This window comes from Nansenia antarctica, assembly GCF_963989245.1.
Source record: "Nansenia antarctica genome assembly, chromosome: 5".
Taxonomy (NCBI): Eukaryota; Metazoa; Chordata; class Actinopteri; order Argentiniformes; family Microstomatidae; genus Nansenia; species Nansenia antarctica.
Genome location: NC_137690.1, coordinates 64,245,590 through 64,269,489, shown reverse-complemented (window position 1 = coordinate 64,269,489; position 23,900 = coordinate 64,245,590). Strand labels below are relative to the sequence as shown.

The 23,900-nt window shown below is 40.0% G+C and overlaps 1 protein-coding gene across 1 annotated transcript in view; it reads left to right on the top strand.

Annotated features, from left to right (window-relative positions):
- Positions 1-23,521, top strand: part of LOC308159015 (gamma-aminobutyric acid receptor subunit gamma-3-like) — a gene marked incomplete at both ends in the record, with an annotated part of 37,716 nt that extends 14,195 nt beyond the window's left edge. Inside the window, 6 exons of the mRNA XM_080532754.1 lie at positions 11,239-11,459; positions 14,444-14,526; positions 17,373-17,510; positions 19,113-19,265; positions 22,499-22,698; positions 23,240-23,521. Of these exons, the coding sequence (XP_080388880.1) occupies positions 11,239-11,459; positions 14,444-14,526; positions 17,373-17,510; positions 19,113-19,265; positions 22,499-22,698; positions 23,240-23,521 (1,077 nt within the window). The remainder of the gene's footprint in view (positions 1-11,238; positions 11,460-14,443; positions 14,527-17,372; positions 17,511-19,112; positions 19,266-22,498; positions 22,699-23,239) is intronic.
- Between the last annotated feature and the right edge of the window lie 379 nt (positions 23,522-23,900).

Genomic DNA, 23,900 nt, shown 5'->3' with positions numbered 1-23,900 from the left:
TTGTCACTGGACAAGGTTCACATAGTATTACTGCCAATATGCATGAATATGCATTGTTATTATTTTTAAACCTGCCTGGCTGTTTGGTGTCATAAGAATAAAAATAGATTGATATAGTCTGCCAAAATGTCTAGCCTAGATAGCAATGTTTACCTAATGTTAACTTGTGAGGAGACATCACGCTGAGAGGAAGAGATGTCTCTGTTTGACAGACGGCATGTTTGAAACAGCTATGCTTAAGATGTGACATCAGCTCTCAGGAGGGTTCTAGTGCATCAGTGGATAGTGTTTATCCTACCAAAAGAGAACACATACTGTATCATTATGCACTTCTCTCCAGTGGCAATGATGGTTACAGGGTTAGGCTACATCTTATTGTGCCCCATGGTGAAATCGGGGAGTGGACGATGGTTCAGTCTCTGTCCGTTCATATGTCGCAAAATTATGTCTGGTCGTACATCATGCATTATTTTTAACACCATTAACAATTATGATGAAACACGGGTGAATGATGCGCCTTGCCATACAGATTGTAAATAGCATTTACAGAATTACAGTGATTGGCTCAAATATGGTGATGCGTCTCACCATAGAGATTGTTGAGGTGAAGCCTATTCATCATTAAAAACGTCATAATAGGGTGCAAAGTGGAGTGCTAGGATTGTAGCCTAATGCAGTAGGCCTATAGCCTAACACATTGGGAATCATATTTTTCTAAATCAACGCAAAACTGTAAGAAGCAAGACTGATAATGAATCAAAAAGGTCCTGGTACCTTTTCAGTCTGGCTACATGATTCATTTGCGTTATTTATTTTTTAACACGTTAAGGTTTCCAAATTAATCGCGAGTGTTCACATTGACAGCCCTAATACTTTTACATCAAGGAAAGTCTAACAAAATGTAACGCTCTTTATCAGATTACACCACAATTAAGGGATATCACAACTATGTATTCATAGTTAATTTATCATTGCTGTCACATTTTATGAAGGACATGTGGTCAGTGAATAATTTCATGGTATTTCTGTGTTTACAGTCACAAAGCTATGTTATCCACATATTTTTCAACATACAGTAGATTCCAACTATAAAACACTGTATGAAGTCCACTCAATAAATTATTGACTCCTAGTTTGAGGGACATATTGACCATTTTGTTGAAAGTATTGCTATTTTTATACCAGGGACACACTTAGAAATCAGTTCTCAGCTCTCTATGGGCTGATGGTTAGATGATCTTCCCCCTGCCTTGAAAGACTGGAATATAATTTGTTAAAATAGTGTCTTCCTTGTAGACTTCTAGATAACACTATGTTGAGCTATAATATAGTACATATAATATCATAGGCCTATACATGCTCAATTCTGTTCACAGTCAATTATCAATGTAAAACAGAACAAATGTATGGATGAAAGGGAGCTCATGCAAGAATTTATACTGGGAATACTTTACTGAATATGACTAATTTCCAGATTACAACATTTTACTGCTGTTCAATGCAGGAGATGTTTTCGCACTTGACCTTTCATAACGTGGCATTTGATACTGTATACAGTATATGCTCATTTTAGTACTTGGTGTTGGACTTGACATTCATGAGGAGCGCCTAATGTTTGCTGAAACTTGTACAGTGGAAATAATTCTTGCCTTGTAATGACTGAGCAGCCTAGACAAAATCCTCATACTCCTGAAAGTCATTCAGAGAGGTAAGAACGGTAACAACTTGCCTTGGAACTCGTAGATCACTGGGTCGAATAGCACAATGGACAAATTAGCTACACTGAACAAAAATAAATAAAAACACAAAAGGCCAAAAATAAATAAAAACACAAAAGGCCTATTTCTCTCAATTGTGTTCTCAAATTTGTTTAAATCTGTGTTAGTGAGCACTTCTCCTTTGCCGAGATAATCCATCCACCTGACAGGTGTGGCACATCCAGATTGAACATGCTTGTAGCCAACTACTCAGCTATTGCGAATTGCTATTCACGCCACGCGAGTCAGCTGTCAATCACCACAGGTGCTTGAAAGCTTGTTGCAGGAATGGACGACGAACGGCTCATCCTTGAGGTCGTTTTTTTTATTTTTTATATGCGACAAATGACAGATTGTATGCCCAGATGCCCAGGTGAAGGACCGAGAGAAAAACCTTGCAAAAAATGCCAGTGGAGCTAGAGTAGAACGTTGACGTTGACGCAACGTTGACGCAACGCAGCAGGTGGAGCTTGGGTAGACAGCATGACTATTGCTTGACGCAGATGTGCCTAAAAGGCCACTCTAAAATGTGCAGTTTTATCTCACAGCACAATCCCACAGATGTCGCAAGTTTGAGCGTGCAATTGGCATGCAGACTCCAGGAATGTCCACCAGAGGTGTTGCCGGTGAATTGAATGTTCATTTCTTTACCATAAGCCATCTCCAAAGTCGTTTCCAATTCCAATTCCAATTCTCAGAAACGTCTTTGAAGACGGCTTATGGTAGAGAAATTGACATTCAATTCACCAGCAACAGCTCTGGTGGACATTTGCACACTCCCTCAAAACTTGCGACATCTATGACATTGTACTGTGTGATAAAACTGCACTTTAAGTAGGCTAGTGAAGTCATTTCAATCCACAGTATTATTCTACAGCAAATCTACAATTCAACAACATTCTCCAGCATACAGCATCCATACATCAAGCTGCTAAATATCAGTGATGGGCAGTTTGTGAATGAATCATTATGTTTGATTCTACACAACATTACCATTCATTACAAAAGCATTGACCTTTTCTATAATCTATTATATCTCTAACAAAGCTAACTAGCTAGCTAACAAGCTAACACTTGTTTGGCTAGCGTATTAAACATACACACACAATAACTTGTGTACATTCGTACACAACAAACAAAACCATGCCAAGTCAGCTAACAAAAACAAACAAACAAACAAGCTTCTAACAAAGCTAGCTAGCTAGCTAGCTAACAAGCTAACTCATGTGTGGCTAGCCTAGTAAACACTCACACAACTTAGTAAATAACGCATGTAACTCAGTACACTAGTTAACAAACTAACACGTTTGTCTATGGCATGTAACTCAGTACACTAGTTAATAATATTTAGTTTATATGTGACAGTTATAGCACTAGGACCCAGCACCAGTGGTGACTGGAAGGAGATATAGGGGGGTGGGTACCTCAGACTCATTCTCTGCACCTGTTGTTTGGAAGCCACATGGTCACTGCTTCAAGCATTGTTTCCAGATTATTGCGACCTAGTCGTGGTTGGTGAGGAAGGATTCTCTGCACCCATTCGTTTGGAAGCCACATGGTCACTCAGCCTTTATTGGTCACTCAACTTTTATTGATGCTTCAGGCATAGAGCCTCAGAGTATCAAGGAGGTCCACGCTACCTTGTCCTATCCATTGTTTTTTTCCTACCCTTGTGCCATTATGTTTTTAGTCTTGCAGTGGTTTTCGAACAGTTTGATATTGAACTATCCCTGACCTGTTGGAGTGTAGAGCGGACGTGTTCCCTTATCTACTTTTCCCAGTTTGCTGTGCTTTTATATTAAAGGTTGCTTGTGTGCCGTGATACTTGGAGCCCTCATTTTATGGTTGTCTTTTGAACTCACTGTGTGCCGTGTATTGCCCACTAAGAATTCCTAGCCTACACTATTTGCTGTGTTTGCATGCACCTTTTAAGCAACGGTTCACGTTTGTCTGCCTTTAAGGATAGAGTCCACCCACAGGTCTTCCCCCCCCCCCCCCCTTCCCCTTTTTAGTAGCCCTGTTTTTATAGGCCTTCACCATTTGAGAGTGATTATTATGCCTTGGTTTATTGTTATAATATTGTAATAAACTAATTGTATTTTGGGTACACCAGCCTCTGGTTCAGTTAATTCCGGACCCGTCCTAGTGGGAAACTTAGCCTTAACGAACTTGAGGGTCCCTCACCCCTACAGTGTGAGGGTGGCGTTGTCAAACAGTTATTACTGTGTTACGACTAGGTATCTACATTTTCTGTATGCCACATATATATTTAATATTTTCTATCAGTCCATTGTTGAAAGTGTAATCAGATATGGAATAATTGTGTGGTTTGGCAACTTAACTGTACAACAAAAAAACAGACTAGTCAGCATTCACAAAACAGCCATGAAAAGTGTAGGTGAAAGAGACTATGTGATCCTAAATAAACTATATGAAAAAACTGTCCTGGACAAGGCTAATAAGATCATCGCAGACCCCCAACATCCGCTATCCACAGAATACGAAGTTCTCCCTCTAGGTAGAAGGCTTCGCATGCCAAGATGTAATTATAAGCTCTTAAAACTATCATTTGTCCCATTCTCCATTAAACTAATCAATTCGCTCAAGCAGAAACGATGATTAGGACATGATCACCAGCACCTGCACTTTATCTTAGACACCACTTGAAGGGCCATGTGCAATATTCGAAAACACCACTTGAAGGGTTATGTGCAATATATATTTATACCAAATTATGCCATGTCCAGGTGGAAACTGCTGCCAATGTCACTCAATGTTTGTTGCTGTCCTGTTGTTTACTTTGCCTACTGTATGTTGTATGTATCGTCTCTGTTGCACTTGAAGCATGAAAGTACCATGCCCAAGACAAGTTTCCCCTCGGGGACAATAAAGTATAATCAATCAATCAAACGAACACATTTGGCCATAGCATGTAACTTACTGTCGGTGTGTCGGCAACATGCATACACACTTGTTTGGTTAGCCTAGTAAACATACACACAGCTTAGTAGCATGTAACTCACTTACCCAAAAACAAAGGAGAAGGTGTGCCAACAGACCACAGTCCCGTGAATAGTATGTTGATCGACCAAACTTTCTTTGTGTAAACAGTCATTGTTGGCAGCATCCGTCTTGTAAACAAACGCACACACATGGCTATTTGTGGGAGTGTGGAGGTGGCTGAAAGGGAAGGGAATACACCCCCACACTAATACGAATACTACCCCCACCCAAGTTTGCTCACAAATTCTAGGTATTTAGTGAGTGTAAAACTGATGCTTATTATATTAAGTGGGTTCTTCATCGCTTCAATTTTCGTAATATGCCCAAAAAAAACTTGAAACAATTGTTTTCACAACGACACTTGTTTTGCTCGATTGCCAGGTTTCACAATTCCCAACATGCAGACCGTTTCACCATACCATGTCACATACAATTACAATATACATACAATATAGTGTAATTGAGGGAAGGTGTGGAGTGGGAAGGTGAGAGAATTTGTCAGCGAATTAGAGGTGTACAGAGATGTTATTATCTGTATTCGGATAGAAGATCGGAAGTGGGCGTGGTTTATATGAGAAGTGACATTAAATCGGGCAAATTACACAATATTTTCTAACCTAATATTCATTGGCAAAGCAATTGTTGTTCCACGTCCTCATACTATACTTTTCATTACTGACGTTACTGCAGTTCGCTAGGGAAACATGAATTACTACTTTACAACAGTAATAACATAACAGTATAATACAGTATAATACATAAACTCTTTTTGCCTGTTTTACTTAATTGTTTGCCCTACTGAACTAAGTTTGGATAGACTGCAAACAACCTGAACCCCACCACCACCCCATCTAAACTAGCTGGGGGACACTGATCAGTCAGTTTGAATTAGGAAAATGAAACTTTATAAATCAAACGTCATTTAATGTCATGTTCTCACTGAGCTCTTTTTGTAAGGCTATACCTCACAAATAAAATGGACTGACTTATATAGCACCTTATTCCAAAGTGCTTTACAATGGCCTCTCATTCACCCATTCACACACCAATGGCGGCAAGCTACCATGTAAGGCACCAGCCCGCTCATTGGGAGCAATTTGCCCAAGGACACTTCGACATGTGGCCAGCTGGGGCTCGAACCACTGCTCTGGCAACCTTGTGATCATTAGACGCCAGCTCTACCTCCTGCGCCACAGCCGGCCCACAAATCATTTGTTGCTGTTACTTGAATTTGTTTCTGTTTGTTTAAATAACCATTAAATACTGGGTAGGGTGTTACAATTCTATGAAACCTATAGCTTAAACTGATGAATATTGACTGAAATACATGTTATTTTATTTTTTTCAATATTTCAACTGGCCCCGAATGTTTTATGAATAGCCCCGGATCTCCAGATGCTGGAGAAAATAAAAATAAAGAAAAAGGCCATCTAGCGTGTCGCCATTGATTTAGCGATCAAAGTTTTTAATCATAACAACTGTAGGCTACTTGTCTATCCAGTCTCAATCCCACTGAAAAAAAAGATAAATTAAAGCCATTTCTCGGCACTGTGAGAGAGTGCGTGACGACGGTATGAGAGTAGAGAGGAGTTGGTCCCATTGCTTGGTCCTCGTCAAAATAACTTGATATTTAAACCATTTCCACTCTTCATCTCTGCAATTTATGAGCTGCTATAATAAACTGGATTTTAGATACCTTGTGTCTGCTACAGCAGCGGCATTGACGTAGACCACTGATGAGATGGCGTGGACCTATTAACCACTGGCCCACTGTACATTTAAGCTTAACCTACATTTTGATCTGGTAACAGTCAGTAGTGCCTTCTAACCAGCTTGTTCAATAGCATGATTGAATACCACAATGTGTAAATATCATGACACAAACAAAGTCTTCGAGCTCTTGCCAGCTTGCCTTCGCTGTATCAAACTGGCTGTATGCATGCTTTTGCCAGGAAGCCCGCCTCATCAGTAGCTCTGTGTTTGTGGTTGTGGTGCAATATCTGAGGAGGGCTAAATATCTTTTGAGTCTATTTTCCTTGTCAGCGAGAGCATTGCAGAGGGCTGCACGATTTGGGAAAAAAATCGAATTGCGATTATTTGGACAGATATCGCGATTGCGATTAATTTGCGATTATTATTTTTTTAAATAGCAAAAAAAAAAAAAAAAAAAAAAAAAGGGAGTTTTTGTAAAGTGTGGCCATATCTCCGGCTAGGAAGGTCGTATCAACGTGCAGTTTGTTTGTACGTCTTCAGGGGACTTAGAGGCTCCCTCCTCTAGCACCCCCACAGCCCGAGCTACGAGTGAAAGAACTAAACTTACATTGGGGTTGCTTTAAAGTTGGGTTGCTTTAAAATCAAGCTTCAGATTAAAACATGTGATGGAGCATTACTAACCTGACTCAGGTGGTTTGTTTCACACAACCATCTAGGAAAGCTTAATTGGAAGCTGTTTGGAAAAGGGCAGGTACTTTCAAAAAATACTTGGCAGGTGATTGGATGAATCTGTCTATCACCTATTTTCAGAGAGCATTACCACATGATACCATCAAACTATTAACTGCTCTAATTCTAATGCAAGGATGAGAACTTAAAAGATATGAATTGTATATATGATAACCTCATCTCATCTAGACAGGTGGCTACTTTCTAAGATGATCCAGCTATTAAAATGATCATTTGGGGATACACTGTGACTATAACTGAAAGGACCACATCTAGATGACTCGGTCAACAGTCGAACTGATGAATGATAGAATGGTGGTCTCTGACTATGGAGCACAGACACACGTCACCTTGACTTAGGAATCTGTGACATACTTCAGCCCAAGGCTAGGCTAGGCTAACCTCTGCGTCTTTAAAGCCGGCTGGTATGAACGAATGGTATGAGGTTATGCATACAGGACACATTCATGTTTGACAACAGAACAGTTAACTTCCATGTATCCATAAGCCTGCTATACTATATAAACACCAACACGCAGGTTGCTGAGACTGTCAACTCTGTGTCTGTACTTTAACGCCGGGTTAGCATGAGTAGCTAAGCTAAGCTACCGTCTCAAAGACTACAAGTTAGCTAAGCTAAGTTTAAGGCTGGACTAACAGCACCGACATGCACTTGGCTGGTACAGTTAGTATAGTGAAATTGTACACTTACCTGTCGCAATTATAACATACTAACGTTTATCATACGTCCAGTAAGCCATGTGGTGTCTAATTGTCTCCGTTACGTTAGCCCAAAGTCTCATAATAATTGGACTGACTGTCGTGACACAACCTATGCCTGCGTTCGTAAATTCGCTCTGAGAGCACCGGGTTCAAAGTCATAAAGAGACCAAGTAATTTGATTGGACAAGAGGCATTCCATGAGTGCTGATCAAATTTCCAAAAGAGGTTTTAATCTCAATGTGACTTCCTGGTAAAATAAAGATTGAAAAAAAAAAAAAAAAAAATTAAAAAAATTAAAAAAAAAAAAAATCGCAGGCAAATCGCAGGCTTTGCGATTAGCTAATCGCATCATTTCAAATCGCGATTTCGATTTAAAATCGATTAATCGTGCAGCCCTACCGTAGAAGCAGAGAAATACAGTGTTGACGCAATTGTTGATGTCATGCAGGCATAAGCTACTTCAAATTATTGAAATTGCAGATTAGTTATCGACCTTTAAAGAACATAGCCTCCCGTTATGAAATGTAGCCAAAATAGTTTTCAGATAGCTTCCCTTCATGAAATATCGACTATTTTGGCTGGGTGCAGCCGTCTTGCCTCGTTCTTGGCACAGCAAACTGTGTTAGCAGAACTATGATGGTACATTCTTCTAAATGCAGCTTTCAAAACAATCCAATAAACCTGAGCTATCAAGTGGAATAGAATAATGTCATTTTTCAGGAAAGTTATGGGATAGTTATATAGATGTCATGTGTTTATATCAGAAAATAGCATGTCTTACATCAATCATAACATTTAAATCATTTTACATTTGAATAGCATATGTGACAGGGTCTGGGTCTGGTCCTCAAGTAGGGCAATGCCATTTTTCTGTTAGTTTTTTTAAAATCTGAAAATAGTTGAATAAGATATGCTTATTTGAATGTTGGTAGCCCTCAAACCAAATACCGGAGAAACTTGCTCTGTATCAAAACATAGGCAACACAGCGTTGAGAATTGCCAACATGCGGACCTTTTCACCAGACCGTGTCACATATTATGGAAGAATCTCAAATGTGATCTTTTTTTTTGGTCTGTGAAAAGAAAAAACCTCAGTCACGCAGCCATCTAACAATACATGATAAATGCACAAATCCATCAGAACATCCATGCTTATAGAATGTACTGTATCATATTGACTGTAGCAGCTTGCACAGGCATGATTTGCACATTGCACTTCTGAACAGGAAAAAATGCTTGTCTCAGTGAACCGGTTCCTTGAATTTGCCGACCTGATGTTGGAGGTCCGTATCTCCCTCCTTAGTCCGTATCTCCCTCCCTAGTCTTCCCAGAACAGATTAGGTGTCAGTATATGCACAAGACTGACCCTATCAATTCACGCTTACAGCATGACGCTAAGTCAAAGGCTTCAAGGCCCGCGCGGCAATTCTCTTGGTTCACCTGCGAACTCTCAACTTGGGAGGTTAATCACAGCAATAGGTTTAGCTTGGTCCCAGATACTTTTTTATTTTAATTTTTTTATTTTACCTTTATTTTACGAGGCGAGACAATTAAGAACAAAATTCTTATTTACAATGCCGGCCTGCAATAAGGGGAAAGGGGAGGGGGGCTGAAAGATAAAACATGTTAAAAACAAAGCACAATAAGCATTAAACACATGCATGCAACACAAACAATACAACAAAAGCACCAACGGACATCAACAATGGAACACAACAGCAAGCACAATGGGCAGACAGGCAACACAAGACAATACAATACAACAAAACGCACTGGGACACAGCCAAGCAAACACAACAATACAGCAGCAAGCACTGATACACAGTCAGGAAAGACAACAATACAACAACAAGCGCTGGGACACAACCAATCAACACAGCGATACAACATGGACACCAAGACAGCCATAAACAAACCAATACAACGATACACACTGAGACACAGTCAAGCAAACATAAATACGGTACAACAATACAGTAGTCAGAGGTACAAAATAGCTCCAGGTCGAGCAAAATAGTACTGCTTTCTTTCTTTCTTTTACTGTAGTTGGCTAAAGGTATTGTTTGAGGACAAACTATACAAGTGCACAGTACAGTAGATAACCTAACAATGGTTTATGGATCAAATCATTTCATACAAATCAAGTAATTTCCGAATCATGTTTTACTGTATGCCAAGAGTATGAAATGCCATTGGTATCTTGAGGTTGTAATAACCTCACTGAAGTTAAATGAGTTGTGATGCCTCCAAGGGATTTCTTTTTTACAACTGCATTCATACAAATGTCATTAGTTTATTGACCTTCATTGTACATCTAAAGGGTAATGTTACTGCATGACTGTGCAGAGACTGTTCAAGTTGGGGAGTCAGGGAAAGCAGATGAAATGCATTTTATTTATTTGAGTTATTCAGGGTTTGAGAATGCGTTATAGGTGGTCAATGACCTGCATGACGATTTCAAGTCACTTTTCTGCTCAAGCTAACAAAAAAGCATGTTTGTGAAAAAAAAATGCTTGTAGCCTTGTATAAGCATAATCAATGTTATTATTGTTTATTAGTTGTTATTAATTGATCATGTATATGATTTGGCTGTGATACTTTTGTTAGAGGTTTAGTTATTAGTTTAGTACACAACTGTAGACTATGCACAAACAATTATTCAAGTTGTTAGGAAAGCACTCATTTCCCATGCAGAAGTCGTAACAGCAAGTCACACTTGACAGTTGAAATAGCATAATATAAGCAATTTTGTTTTAGCCAGGGTCACTTACCTTATTTCCATTCTAATGTGTATTACCTTATTTCCATTCTAATGTGTATTGCCTCTACCACTACGTTCTGTGATTGACTTTTACTTTACCTCTAAAGGTCATAGTTACAGACGAAGTCTTGCAGTGACTATCATCCACTAATTAGTGTGGCATTAAAGTCAGATCCCATGGGCCTGGGAAAGTTTAGAAAATGTTAAGTAGTCAGGGGCAGATGTAGGTGTTGGGATGGTATTAACATAAGTGATTAGAAAGTTAAATTACACTGAGTGTAGGTTGGCATTCTCATTTTGTATCACTGTTGAGTTTTTAAGAACAATTCATAACAAAAACCTAAAACTTAAAACTAAAGGTATTGTATGGTTCCTCCCCTCTTTTACAAAGACCATTCACACAAATGATGCTCAGCACCTTTCAATAATAATTATAACTGAAAGTGTTTTCGTAGAAATAATAGTTTGGACTGTTTTTGGTTGACATTTTCCCAATTTGAAAGTGAATCAAAGAGTTTTTGGGACAAATCGCTTCATTCTGTTTAATTACAGGAATACCAAATTGACATCATTTTTGCACAGTCGTGGATAGACACCCGTCTGAGCTACAACAGCACAATGAAAATCCTGACCCTGAACAGCAACATGGTGGGGCTCATATGGGTACCTGACACCATCTTCAGAAACTCCAAAAACGCTGACTCACACTGGATTACAACACCCAATCAGCTTCTACGGATATGGAACGACGGGAAGATACTCTACACACTGAGGTAAAGGAAACAACTTAATTCTCTTATCTGATATTGCATATTACAGGTACTGTTTTGTACTGTTTGTTATTGTTCAGTACTACTTCAATATTATTCACTGTTCAGACATCAGTGTCGGGGGGGCAGAGGGGATAGGACCAGGGTGGTACTGTAGAGTACGTAAGTACAGTACAGGAAGCCGCAGGGACTTTCCAGATGGTAGAGCACAAACGTTGTAGGCTGATGAGTTGACATCAGTAAAGGTTATTACATAGACTGCATCCTCTACATCTAAAGAACCCTGTTTTTTTATTATTTATTATTATCCATTTACATTTGAGTAATTTAGCAGACAAACTTATCCAGAGCAACTTGCAATAAGATCCATCCAGGTGGTCTTTAGCAGGGAAAATGTTGCATAATGAGTGGTCACTTTCATACATTTTCCAGTTTTTGTTGAATATATGTTTGACTTGCATCACCTGGGTACTATAACAGTTAATGAAATAGGCTTTTGGGGGCATGGTACTCTCTCTTTTTCTTTTGTTTGAGTAACCTTAGCCTAGTCTGTTCGATTGCATTGCCCTGTTGGGCACATAGCCTGTGTACACTCTTTACAAAAAGGGTTCTGTCTCGAACCATAAAGGGCTCTTTGGCTTCCCTGTAGGAGAACCCTTTTTTGTTATAGTAGAACCCCCCATAAGCTCCTAGTAGAACCCCCTCTATGAAGTGATGTACATGTACATAGAACATGTACAGCATACTGTATAATCATTAAAAGTCGGGAGTAATCCTGCAAAGCTATTTAGAATTCATAACATAGAAAGCACACAGTTGTATTTTTATTATTTATAAATTATTTATTATTTATAAATCAGGTAGCATGGGTGGTTGAGACTGTGTAGATTCAGCCTAAACAATTCACAGAGGGAATATGTCACTTGAGCAGCGAAATCAGCAACAAGACAGAGAGGGCACTGGCCAGGTACTTCAGGGTGTCATCTGGCAGGTGTGTCCTCAGCAGTTCACTATGTGACCTCTGGCAGTGGGGACATAGCAGAGAGAGAGAGAGAATAGAGATTAGTGTTGGAGAAAAAAGAGATTAGTTTCCTCACCCAGAGTTGAAGAATTCGGGGGAGGCAGGACAGGAGAGGCACACCAATCCGCAATGTACACAGGCCACCTTTTACCTTTTATTGAGGAAATCAAACTTGAGAAGGAATACCAGTTTGCACAAACTTTGCACCGATATGGACAGAACAATACATGGGATTGTTTGGAGGACTTGTCAAAGGGAGTAGGCAAATGTATTATTACTAGAGGTGGGACGCGATTTGTAATTAATTAATCGAAATTAATCGCATATCAATATTTGACCCGAGAAGCAACAGTTTTCAATTCAAATGGATTTGGTATACGAGTGAATCAATGAAAATACATATACATAAGTTTAAAGCAGCAAAATCCTGTTTATTTAAGCTACACAGACCAACAGATCACACAATGTGCCTAACCTAATGTTACACTAACCCTCCCCACCCTCCCCTACCCACCCAAATATCCTTGGTCAAAATAATAAACAGACCAACAGTTTAACATAAAGTCACAAGTGCCATCTAAAATGGTAACAAGGAAAAACAGTACCCTTCACAGTAACAACAAACCATCTAGGATACCTCTAAGCCTACTATTTCTTCTGCTTCTTCTCTTTCCACCAGTTGCTGAGACAAACTAGCCTGTTTACATTATCAGAGCTCAAGGCTGCCCTCTTGTTTTGCATGTTGCCAAGGGAGAAACGTGTCTCACAAGCGACAGAAGTGGCAGGGCTGGCCAAATACCCCCCCCCCCCCCCCCCCCCAAAAAAAACGGAGATTTAAATGCGTTAAAAAAGTTAATGCGTTATTTTTTCGGGAATTAATTAATCGAAATTAACGCATTAAAGTCCCAGCCCTAATTATTACCTGTTCACTTGGCATGTGGGGATCTTATCTCAATGGTCTGGATAACCAATTTCATAATGGTTCCTTTAATCAGTCACAAGCCGATCCATTCCTGCACACGGTGCAGGTTAGCATACTCTGTAACCTGCACAGTGCACACCCTGTAGCTTGCTCTCTCTGCAGGATCATGCTTTTCAGGTCATACATATACTCCTTTTAAAATCAAAGTTTGATTCCTGGATTTAACTCAATTGAAGACATAAACCTCACCCTGCTGTTAACAGTACTGAGTGAGGTATTCCCATGGCAACCGCCTAATTTAAAGGATTTAAAGGAGATTGTGTGGGAGGTTAATTATTGTTGTGAGACTTGCTGTCTCCATGAGAAATCACAGAAGATCCATGAAGGATAGGTAATCATCAGTGTCCAGAATCTTGAGTGGCATCCTGGGCTGATTAAGACAACGGGAGAGTGGATGTAACCCCCCCCAATGTTAATGTGCCTCTCTGTGAACTTTAGTGAAGACAAAATAAACAAGAGTGACATTTTATCAGGGAAAGGGTGGCGGGGGGGGGGGTTGACCTACTCTACATACTCTGGGAAGCTTTTTTTTAAAACTAGTTTGCGTTCCCGGGAAATAACATTTGCAGGACTCGCCCGGTTCCAAGGTTACCTGCAATCTCCAGCCCCCCCCCCCCCCCCGTCGTGTCAAGATAATAGGTGTCCCATTACATGTCCCTCTTACAGCCTAAGTCACTTTGTTAATCAACAGTCTTGTGATTCAGTCTATTCACACCAAAAGGCATAGCAGTGAAATGCATCATGCCCCTCGGTTTTCTGCCCAGCATGGCGCATGTGAAAACGACAGTAAGAGTTAACTCTTCCCTCACACCCTATGTGCACTTTCACACCATTGGCTCACATACTGTAGCTCATGTCCTCGCTCAGTAGCTAGTTAGCACCGTTGTTCCAGCAGGCTTCTGTCAGAGCAGGGGTACACAGTATGGGAGAAATGATCATTGCTCATTGCTCACAGTCTCTCTCTGACTCTGACTCACGGTGTAGGTTGACCATCAATGCAGAGTGCCAGCTGCAACTCCACAACTTTCCAATGGATGAGCACTCCTGTCCCCTTGTCTTCTCCAGCTGTGAGTACATTGTCAGCCAGCCGACATTGTATATCTTTTCTCAGTGACTCTATTTCAAGAACATGATGGAGGTATTGATTTTAATGATATTATTATACATGTTATATATCTATCTATTTAAATATTGTGAATCATTTAATCTACAAATGCAATGTACAGTACTATGTTGAAGTGAAAGCATCCGTAATTCTCTTCTAGAGTAGCAGCTAGCTTTTCTTTTTTTTCTGCATGAAAAACTATTCTAGCTTGTGTTTGATATTCTCAAGGTGATGTGTGAGTCACCAATATGAAAGCTTTATGCAAAGCTTGGCCTACCAGTGTCCTCCACTAAGTGCATTCAAATCTGGGTAGTGCATTAAGGATGCGCACAACTTTACCTGCAATAACATTATGTTGAACTGAATGTGGACAATATGGGGGAAAAGCGTTTTCTTGAGTGAATGATGTTGTTGGAGTGATTTGCTTGGTGTTCTAGAACATGACTTGAAAACAGTGTGTAGAGAAGGTAATGGATGTCCAGCAGTGTTACATAAAGCACAATACTTCTGTCCCTCCTCTAGAGCTGCTCAATACACATCTTATGATTACTATTATGTCAGAACAAAGTCAATGAACTACTAAGGGCTAGGCTACACATTGTCAAAACGTAACTTCGGAGCCGATCTGATCTCTAGCCACACAAGCGTTTTCACACCGTTGCACAAAAGAATCTCTGGCCACATGGCCACGTATTCAAGTACACTGGGCATGCGTGTGCTGGTAGACCCAGGAAATGATTCACGTATACTTGAAACAGTACTGGAAAATAATAGAAATTCATAAATGTTCATTAATTTTCAATAATTCGGTAGTAATGTCAACTCAATCTCCTCTCCACTTACATTAAGTCTTCATCCAAGATATGGCATGTACGTATGCGTTATAATCTGTGTAACTTTAGGTTGTATAAAAAGAGCCGATGCATAATAAACGTTATGATAATTGTTGAAGTGCCTCTTGCTAAGATGTTTCTAAGACGGTCAATAATATCACAGCACTGGTTCATCAAGTGTAGGCTATTTATAGCCCAAGTCATGCATTGAATGTTTGGTCAACGGCTTTCATTAATTTTCATTCATTCGGTAGTAATGTCAACTGCCGCAGTCCTGATCAATCTCCTCTCCACTTACATTACGTCTTCATCCGATACGTAAAATATGGCATGTATGTGGTATTAATCTGTGTAATTTAACGTTTGCTAATCTGTTGTTCAAAGAATAAAACTGGAACATGTATCACATGTTTGTCGTTGTGTGAAAATAACTATGATACATAGCCTACTGAAGCACAATGCGCATATCAATCAATCAAACTTGATTTATATAGCACAAGTCATGCATTGAATGTAACTTCAAGTGCTGAACAGTAGTAAATAACCACAATAAAATACATTCTCCACCATTCCCCTTAGTGACTGATCACCTTAGTGACTGATCACCTTAGTCACGCTACTTGCACGCGTACACATGCATAGAATACAAACATTTGATCATGCAAAAAGAAGCTAAAATACCCTTATCTTCGTTGTCATGGTGTTCTTTGCTGCACTTCACCAGAGTATTGGCCATGCGTTCTAAGTCGTGTACAAGTGTGGACATTGAGATAGTAGTTAGCCACGACTTACACCATACAGACGTGTCATAATGATAAAATGCTGTCATTTGCAATACTAGCTCGCCTCTTGCGAAGGTAGTGAGTAGTAACACTATGCAATGTAGAAGACAGAAGCAGCAACACGTTCACACACGGCTGTATTCTGATGTCCATGTTGAATAAACCACTGGTAGTCAAAGAAAGCTGAAGTGCTTTGTTTATTTTCATCTGGTTTTTCCGGAGAAGGGTCACGCTGACGTGGGTGTCTGCATCCTCGTTATCAACACACGCTGCCGTATCGCCGACCACACAACACCAAATATGATACGGAAACACCCTCACAGAGTTTTCGTCACTTCACCGTCTCAGCTCTCGAAATCGGTCATGAGTCATGTGGCCGTGAGGCGCAAACGGTATCAAATCATCGACCGTTTCAGCCAAATCCGGCACCGTGTAGCCTAGCCCTAAGTTCAGTATAATCTTCCCCTTTCAAACATGGTTTAGAGGCCCCAGAGGAAATTCTGAGATGGAGCTACAGATTCCTCCGTTCTCCATTTCACATGCTCAGGCCCAGCCAGTGATGGCTTGTCACTCTAGACACAGCCTTACCAATGATTTTGCAGTCATGGTTCCATCTTATCACTGGACTAATTAACACACAGGTGTATTCCCAGCTCATTAGAACTCTCCTTAAGAGAGGAGTGTTTATGTTGCATCTGTGCTGTAGCTTGGATTCTTTGCCACGATAGCCTCTGTTACCAATCTCTAGTCTATGACTTTTTTTCAAATTATTTTCTGAAGTGCTCCTCTGTATCATCCTGTGGATTATTCTTTTGTAAAGGAGTTATTTTGACTTTCACCATCATTCCCTCGTCTTGTCTCACCTCTGCTCCTGGATCTTACATTGCAAGCTACAGCCCCAACCCAGCAGAGATCGACCACCCATCAAGGAATACTATACTAATACTATACTCATAGCTTCTATGAAACGAGTCGCTTTGGAATAAGGCGTCTGCTAAATGCCAACAATGTAAATGTAAATATAAATGAAACCCTGCCTCTCTTTGCCTCTGCTTTCTACCTCTGTGGGCTATATATGGGATTGTTTACGGTAAGACATTGGTACTGTAAGACATTGGTACTGTAAGGCATTGGAGCATAGGTTTATAGTAAGCTGCTTTGCAGTCCCGTGGTCACAGTTTCTTTGATTACAGATGGTTACCCCCGAGACGAAATGATTTTCAAATGGAGAAAGAACTCTGTAGAAACCTCTGACCAAAAGTACTGGCGACTCTACCAGTTTGACTTCATGGGTTTACGAAACACCACTGGCGTGCTCAAAACAACTGCAGGTAATTGTAAACATTTTGATCCATAACACAAAACCTGGTTTCAGTTTGTTTCTTCTTGAGAAGGTACTGTCGACTCAGCAATACAACATACTCATACAAAACAGGGCAACTCTGCTCAGACATCAACAACAACAGCAAATCAAATCAAATTTGCATCAAATTTGCCAATACCAATGTGGGTTTATCTCATGGGAGGGTGGACATTTGGAAGAGGCAATGACAACAGGTAGCTTTGGCAGGTTTTTGTTGTTATTGATGTCAGCAGGAAAGCGCCCCATTGTATTATGACTTGATATAGCTCAATGTAGTAGCTTGTGACATGTATAGAATTATACTGTCACCTAGCACTGTGTGAAAACAGGGTCTACCAGCTTGTGTCTTGAAGGTGTGTTGCATTGCTTCTACTTTAGGTTGTGTTTGCATTGCTTCTACTTTAGGTTATGTTTTGCAGTTCTTTAAAATTCTTTAGAGCAATGGCAGTGGCTTCAATGAAGGTGGCATGATCCTCTCTATATTCCCTTTTTGTGACAAAGAGGAGAAATGGCAGGATAGTGGAGATAATAGATAATAGAACCACATAGATAAGTGGAGATTGCATTTAGGCTGTGGTAGTCGACTTCATCATACAGAATGTTGCTCTAATATAGGCATAGGCAACCATAGAGCTTCTAATGCACTGTGACATTTAACGCATTGTTTCTGTGTTGAAAATGTTGTTCTAGTTTGTATTCTCCTCTTATAAAGGCAAACAGACTTCTATAAATCATCCAGATTAAACATTTAAAGGATTTAATTATTCAATTTGATTTTGTCCAGTCATAGAATGTCGTTATAAGCCTATTGCTTTTGACAGTGATTTATTTTCAACAATAATTTTATGTGATTAATCTCTTGTTTTCCGAACAAGTATCTGATTATATTCATGACTGCAGTTACTGAATGACTTTGCAATACATTTTTAATATATATATATGCATGACACCATTGAGGATTAATGCATATTTTAAGGGTAAATAAATTGACACACTATGTATGAGACCTGGAGGAATAATTACCCTGAATTAACCCTATTTTAGTACAGTGAGTATGCCTTTGTTCATGCTGAATTGTTTTATATTTGGAGAACATTGATTTCATCTCCATATTGAAAAGTGATTCAGTCTCAAAAGGTCAGGTGATCTTATTAATTATACATTCGAAGTGTGAATCACTATATATTTATATTATTATATTATTACGACTTGATGAAACAAGTTTTCTGTTGAGCACCATTAAAGCCTCAGTTAACTTCAGATCTGCCTCTTGCTGTTCAAGGAAATTAGACATTTCTCATCTATTTTCACTTTGCTTTACTCTCAGGCTACATCACTGCATGACGATTAGATCCTAGGCTAAAAATATCCATAATTAATTTACATCTCAACAAACTCTGAAAAACGTAGAGTTGCAGTTTTCCCTCTCCTTTCACCAGGAAACTAGTAGGTGCAGCGTCGTAGGAAGTAATGAGGGACAATGAGAGACTCTCTATCTCTCTCTCTCTCTCTCTCTCTCTCTCTCTCTCTCTCTCTCTCTCTCTCTCTCTCTCTCTCTCATGACTGCCAGGTGATTATGTGGTCATGACTGTGTACTTTGACCTGAGTAGAAGAATGGGCTACTTCACCATCCAGACCTACATCCCCTGCATCCTGACTGTGGTGCTCTCCTGGGTGTCCTTCTGGATCAAGAGTGATGCCACCCCCGCCAGGACTACGCTAGGTAGCATGATGACATACTGTACACTGATATAAAGATTATATATGTGAGGGTTTAATCATGCCTGCCCAGGGAATGTTAATGTACATTTGTTTACACTCCTGTGCTGTACTTATAACTCAAATATACTTATACTTATAACTCAAAATAAATGTTAGAGAGTCATGTGAGAAATATAGAAAACCTTTGGCTTTTTCAACATTAAACATATGGCCATTTGATCTTCATTTTAACAATATTGAGAGATGGAGGTAATATAACTAAACAAATAAAACAGAATTATGATATTTTTATATTACTTGTAAAATGTAATTAATAGAAATGCAATTTTCTTGTGATTAAAAAGTTAGGATACCCATTTATTACTACTTAAAATGGCTAAAATGTTTTTAACCACATCAGGTGCATATGATTATAACATTGTTAGAGAGGATTTTGGAGGAGCTTGTCTTTAAACCTCAGACATTTAGTTTGGTTTGCTTTTGATTGTTGAAGTGAGTGGTATCAAAAGAGCTCTCTCAGGCCTTCAGAAAAACAGTTGTATATGCGTATATGAGTCTGGGAAGGGATTTAAAAAGATCTCCAAACTAGACATTAGCCATTCCACTGTCCAGAAAATAATTTGAAGTCAAGAAAATGTAAAACAACTGCGAACATGGCCAGGTCAGGCCATTCCTAGCAAGCCCAAGAGCAGACCGCAAGATGCTTTAAGAAGTCGCCAACAATCCTAAAGACAACGTTTGAGCACAAGAAACTCATACCAACTGTGAAACATGGGGGTGGAAATGTCATGGTTTGGGGCTGCTTTGCTGCAGCAGGGCCTGGTCAGCTCACCATCATAGAATCCTCTATGAATTCTTTATTGTATCAGAGGATGCTTAAGGAAAACTTGAGACCATCTGTCCAAAAATTACTGAAGCTGAAGCGGAAGTGGACCATGCAACATGACAATGACCCAAAATATTCCAGCAAATCCACCAGGGAATGGCTCAAAATAAAGAAATTAGAAATTACAGTTCTGGAATGGCCTAAGACTAAGTCATAGCCAGAATCTTAATCATATTGATGCTGTGGGGTGATTTGAAATGGGCTGTGCATGCAAGACACCCATCAAATATCACACAGCTGAAAGAATTCTACATGGAGGAGTAGGAAAAACGTTCTCCCAGTCGATGTCAGAGACTGGTAGACAGTTATAGGAAACATCTAATTGAGGTTATTTAAACCAAAGGGGGCAACACCAGCTTTTAGGGAATTATTTCTCTTTCAGGGCAATGTTCTCCTCAGTAGGAATTGGCACCTTTGTTCATTTATTGTTAAATAAATTATAACAAAGTTACATTTTCATTGTTTTTGGTTCAATCACCTCTATCTATAGATATTGCTTGAAAGAAGATCAAATATTGATGTGTCCATATTTCTTTAAATCTAACTAAATATGTAATGGGGTGTCCTAATTGTTTCACATGACTATGTGTGAAATGTAAATATATAAACATTTATTAATTAATACATTAATGAATAAACATTAAAACTGGAACTGAATAGCCAAGTGAATATTAAAACGTAATTTGTGTGTGTATGTTTATGTCAGTGTATATTTGTTTTACTGTTGTTTACTGTTTTATTGTACGTACTGTACATGTTATGCCTTTTTAAGTTTTAGTTAGTTTGTGATCCATTTATGATTTTCCTCCTCCACTGCATGCCTGCCGTTAGTTCATGTGCTGTCCTGTGGATCATATTGTTGAAGGTGATTTCCAGTTTGGTTTGAGGTAAGAACAATGGATAAACATCCTCCAGTTTCATTCTGTCGTTCGAGGAGCTTGGTCAATTCATGGTTTTTCCCTTCATGGTTTTATGCCTTCTATTTACAGTGGTCAGTATTACAGCATCATCACTAACAAAGTGCCATTAACTAACTTCCATGTTTAACATTTTTGGGATACAAGTTTGATATGTGTAGGATACTTCATAATGGAATAAAAAGCCACCAAATGTAATTACAAAACAGACTGAAGTTAAAGACAGCCTTTAGAGTTGATGACAAACACCTGTTAGGACACAATCAAAGATAAGCCACCAACATGTTTGTCTCTTTCAACAGGTAATACTGTCTGTGGTATTAAGATAAAAATCATATTCTATTTCACAAAAGAAATCAATTAGTCTCTATTTATGTGCACACCCCCTTGCCCTTCAGTCCTCCCCTGATCGATAGAGAGCTGAAAGGAAGAGGTGTGATAAGGAAGTTCTGGCAAGAGAAATGTCAGGATGTGGTGGTGGGGGTGGGGCGGGTGGGGGCTAAGGAGTAGGTGTGGGTGTAGAGACGGTGTAGGCAGGTGCTGACATGTCCCCTCAGGGTTACTGTCGTGACAGGCTCGCCAGCGTATTCCTTGTGACAATCCCAAAGAGCCAGTGCCCCCATGATGGATGGACTGGGCTCTATGCTCACTTCAGTGACATACTGTATGTGTATCCTGAAAACAAATGTTGCTTTGGCTATAGAATCTTTTTTTGTTAGTATTTTTGTTGTTGAATCTAGATTCCTTTTACAATTCAAATAGCATTCTCTACTTTACATTTTGTTTTAAATATTGTTTTAAGGTTTTACGTAAGTTGTAAAGTACAGGATATGTAGAAAAAGGTAATGGTAAAAAAGGTAGGAAATGGTAATGGTAAAGGTAGGATAATGACTGTGGCCAGCAGAGTCTGAAGGAAGGGGAATTGAGTATGAACTACCAGCTCAAAATAGATGGGCCTTCTTGTCTCCATGGTAACCGCTAGAAAACAGCGCTCAGCCATCTCATGAGAGGCATTCTGGAGATGTGCATGAAAGAGTGTGCGTGGGTGTGTGCGTGTGTGCGTGTGCGTGCGTGCGTGCGTGCGTGAGTGCGTGCGTGTGTGTGTGTGTGTGTTTCACCCAGAACTTTATATCAAAGGCCTCTGCAGGCACAACATGAGAAATCTCAGAGGATTCATTCTGCTCACTTTTCAATATGTTTGAGTAGTGATAATTTATTGATATAAACGTCCATTTATTTCACAAAAACCCTAGAGATATAACATACCCTGAGAGACACCAAATGAAAAAAGAATTACAAAATTACTCAATGCTCAGAAAACCTTTCCAAGAGCGTTATCAAACTAGTTATCTATTTAAATATATGTTTTACTGTAAGCTATATCTTCTGCATTCAATATTGTACAGTATTGATTGTTCTGTCTCCTTTCAGGTATCACCACGGTGTTGACAATGACCACCCTCAGCTCAGTGGCCAGGACTTCCTTACCCAGAGTCTCCTATGTCACAGCTATGGACCTTTTCGTTACTGTTTGTTTCTTATTCGTCTTTGCGGCGATGATGGAATATGCCACCCTTAACTACTACACATACAGGGCACGAAAGCCTACTTTCAACAAGACTCAGAGATTGGTAAGCTTTTGTCCACATTCTCCTTAACATGCACTGTGCATCTGATGTAATAGGGGTCTTAACCAAATAGACCAAACAAGTAATGCTGTGACCTTACAGCCGTCGGCCTCACAGTAGGCCTCATGGTACATCCTCTAAACTGGTCACAGTTGCCGTGCCATATTGTGTTATTGTTTCATAATGCCATGTTATGTCATGTTCTAATGTCAAGCTTGTGAGCGAGTCCAAGCCCTAAGAAATCACTCAGCTAAGGGTGTCATCTCATGTCTGCCTATGACAGCTTCCTGCTGCCTATGACAGCTTCCTGCTGGTTATGGGAGGATTCCCGCCTGCTGTGAAGCTTTTATGCATGACAGCACAGTTCCACTCAAACGTATTAGTTCTCTTTCTGTCTTCACTCTCTCCTTATCTGTCTCCAGCCTGGCTTGTCTATCTGTGTATTTCTTTCGGTATCTGTTTACACCCCCCCACCACCCCCTCTCTCTCTCTCTCTTTCTCTTCTTGTCATTTCTAATGAGGCCTCCTTCTTGCCTTTCTGCAGGCCTATTCAGTGCTGGACGTGGGGCCATCCCCGACAACTGTGATGATGTTGAACAACGCCATGTACTGGCAGGACTTTGAGGACACCTGTGTATATGAATGTCTGGACGGGAAGGACTGCCAGAGCTTCTTTTGCTGCTACGAGGAGTGCAAGGGGGGCGGATGGAGGAAAGGACGCATTCACATAGACATCAGAGAGCTGGATGCCTATGCTAGAGTTTTCTTTCCGACTTCTTTTTTGTTGTTCAACATTGTGTACTGGGTTAGCTACCTCTATCTTTAGCAGCAGTTTGACTGCACAAGTTCATTTGGACAAAATGGAAAGACATGTATATTATTAAGAGATATCATATGAAGTCACTGATAGGGCTTACACACCGGCAGTTCCGAACGCCGGTTCGCGTTCGCGTACCGAAACCTCCGAACGTTGGCGCTGTCTGGCGAACGAGCCCGCGTTCATACCAGTGTATCGTTCGCCAGACAGCGTCAACGTTCGGAGGTTTCGGTACGCGAACGCGAACCGGCGTTCGGAACTGCCGGTGTGAAAGAGGCCTCAGTGGCACAAGTCAATGATTAGGGTGGGTTAGTAAACCAATAATCTGTGAGTCAAGACCAGGATGCTGGCTGGTTACGAGATGTTGAAGCATCCACAGTGCCTTCTT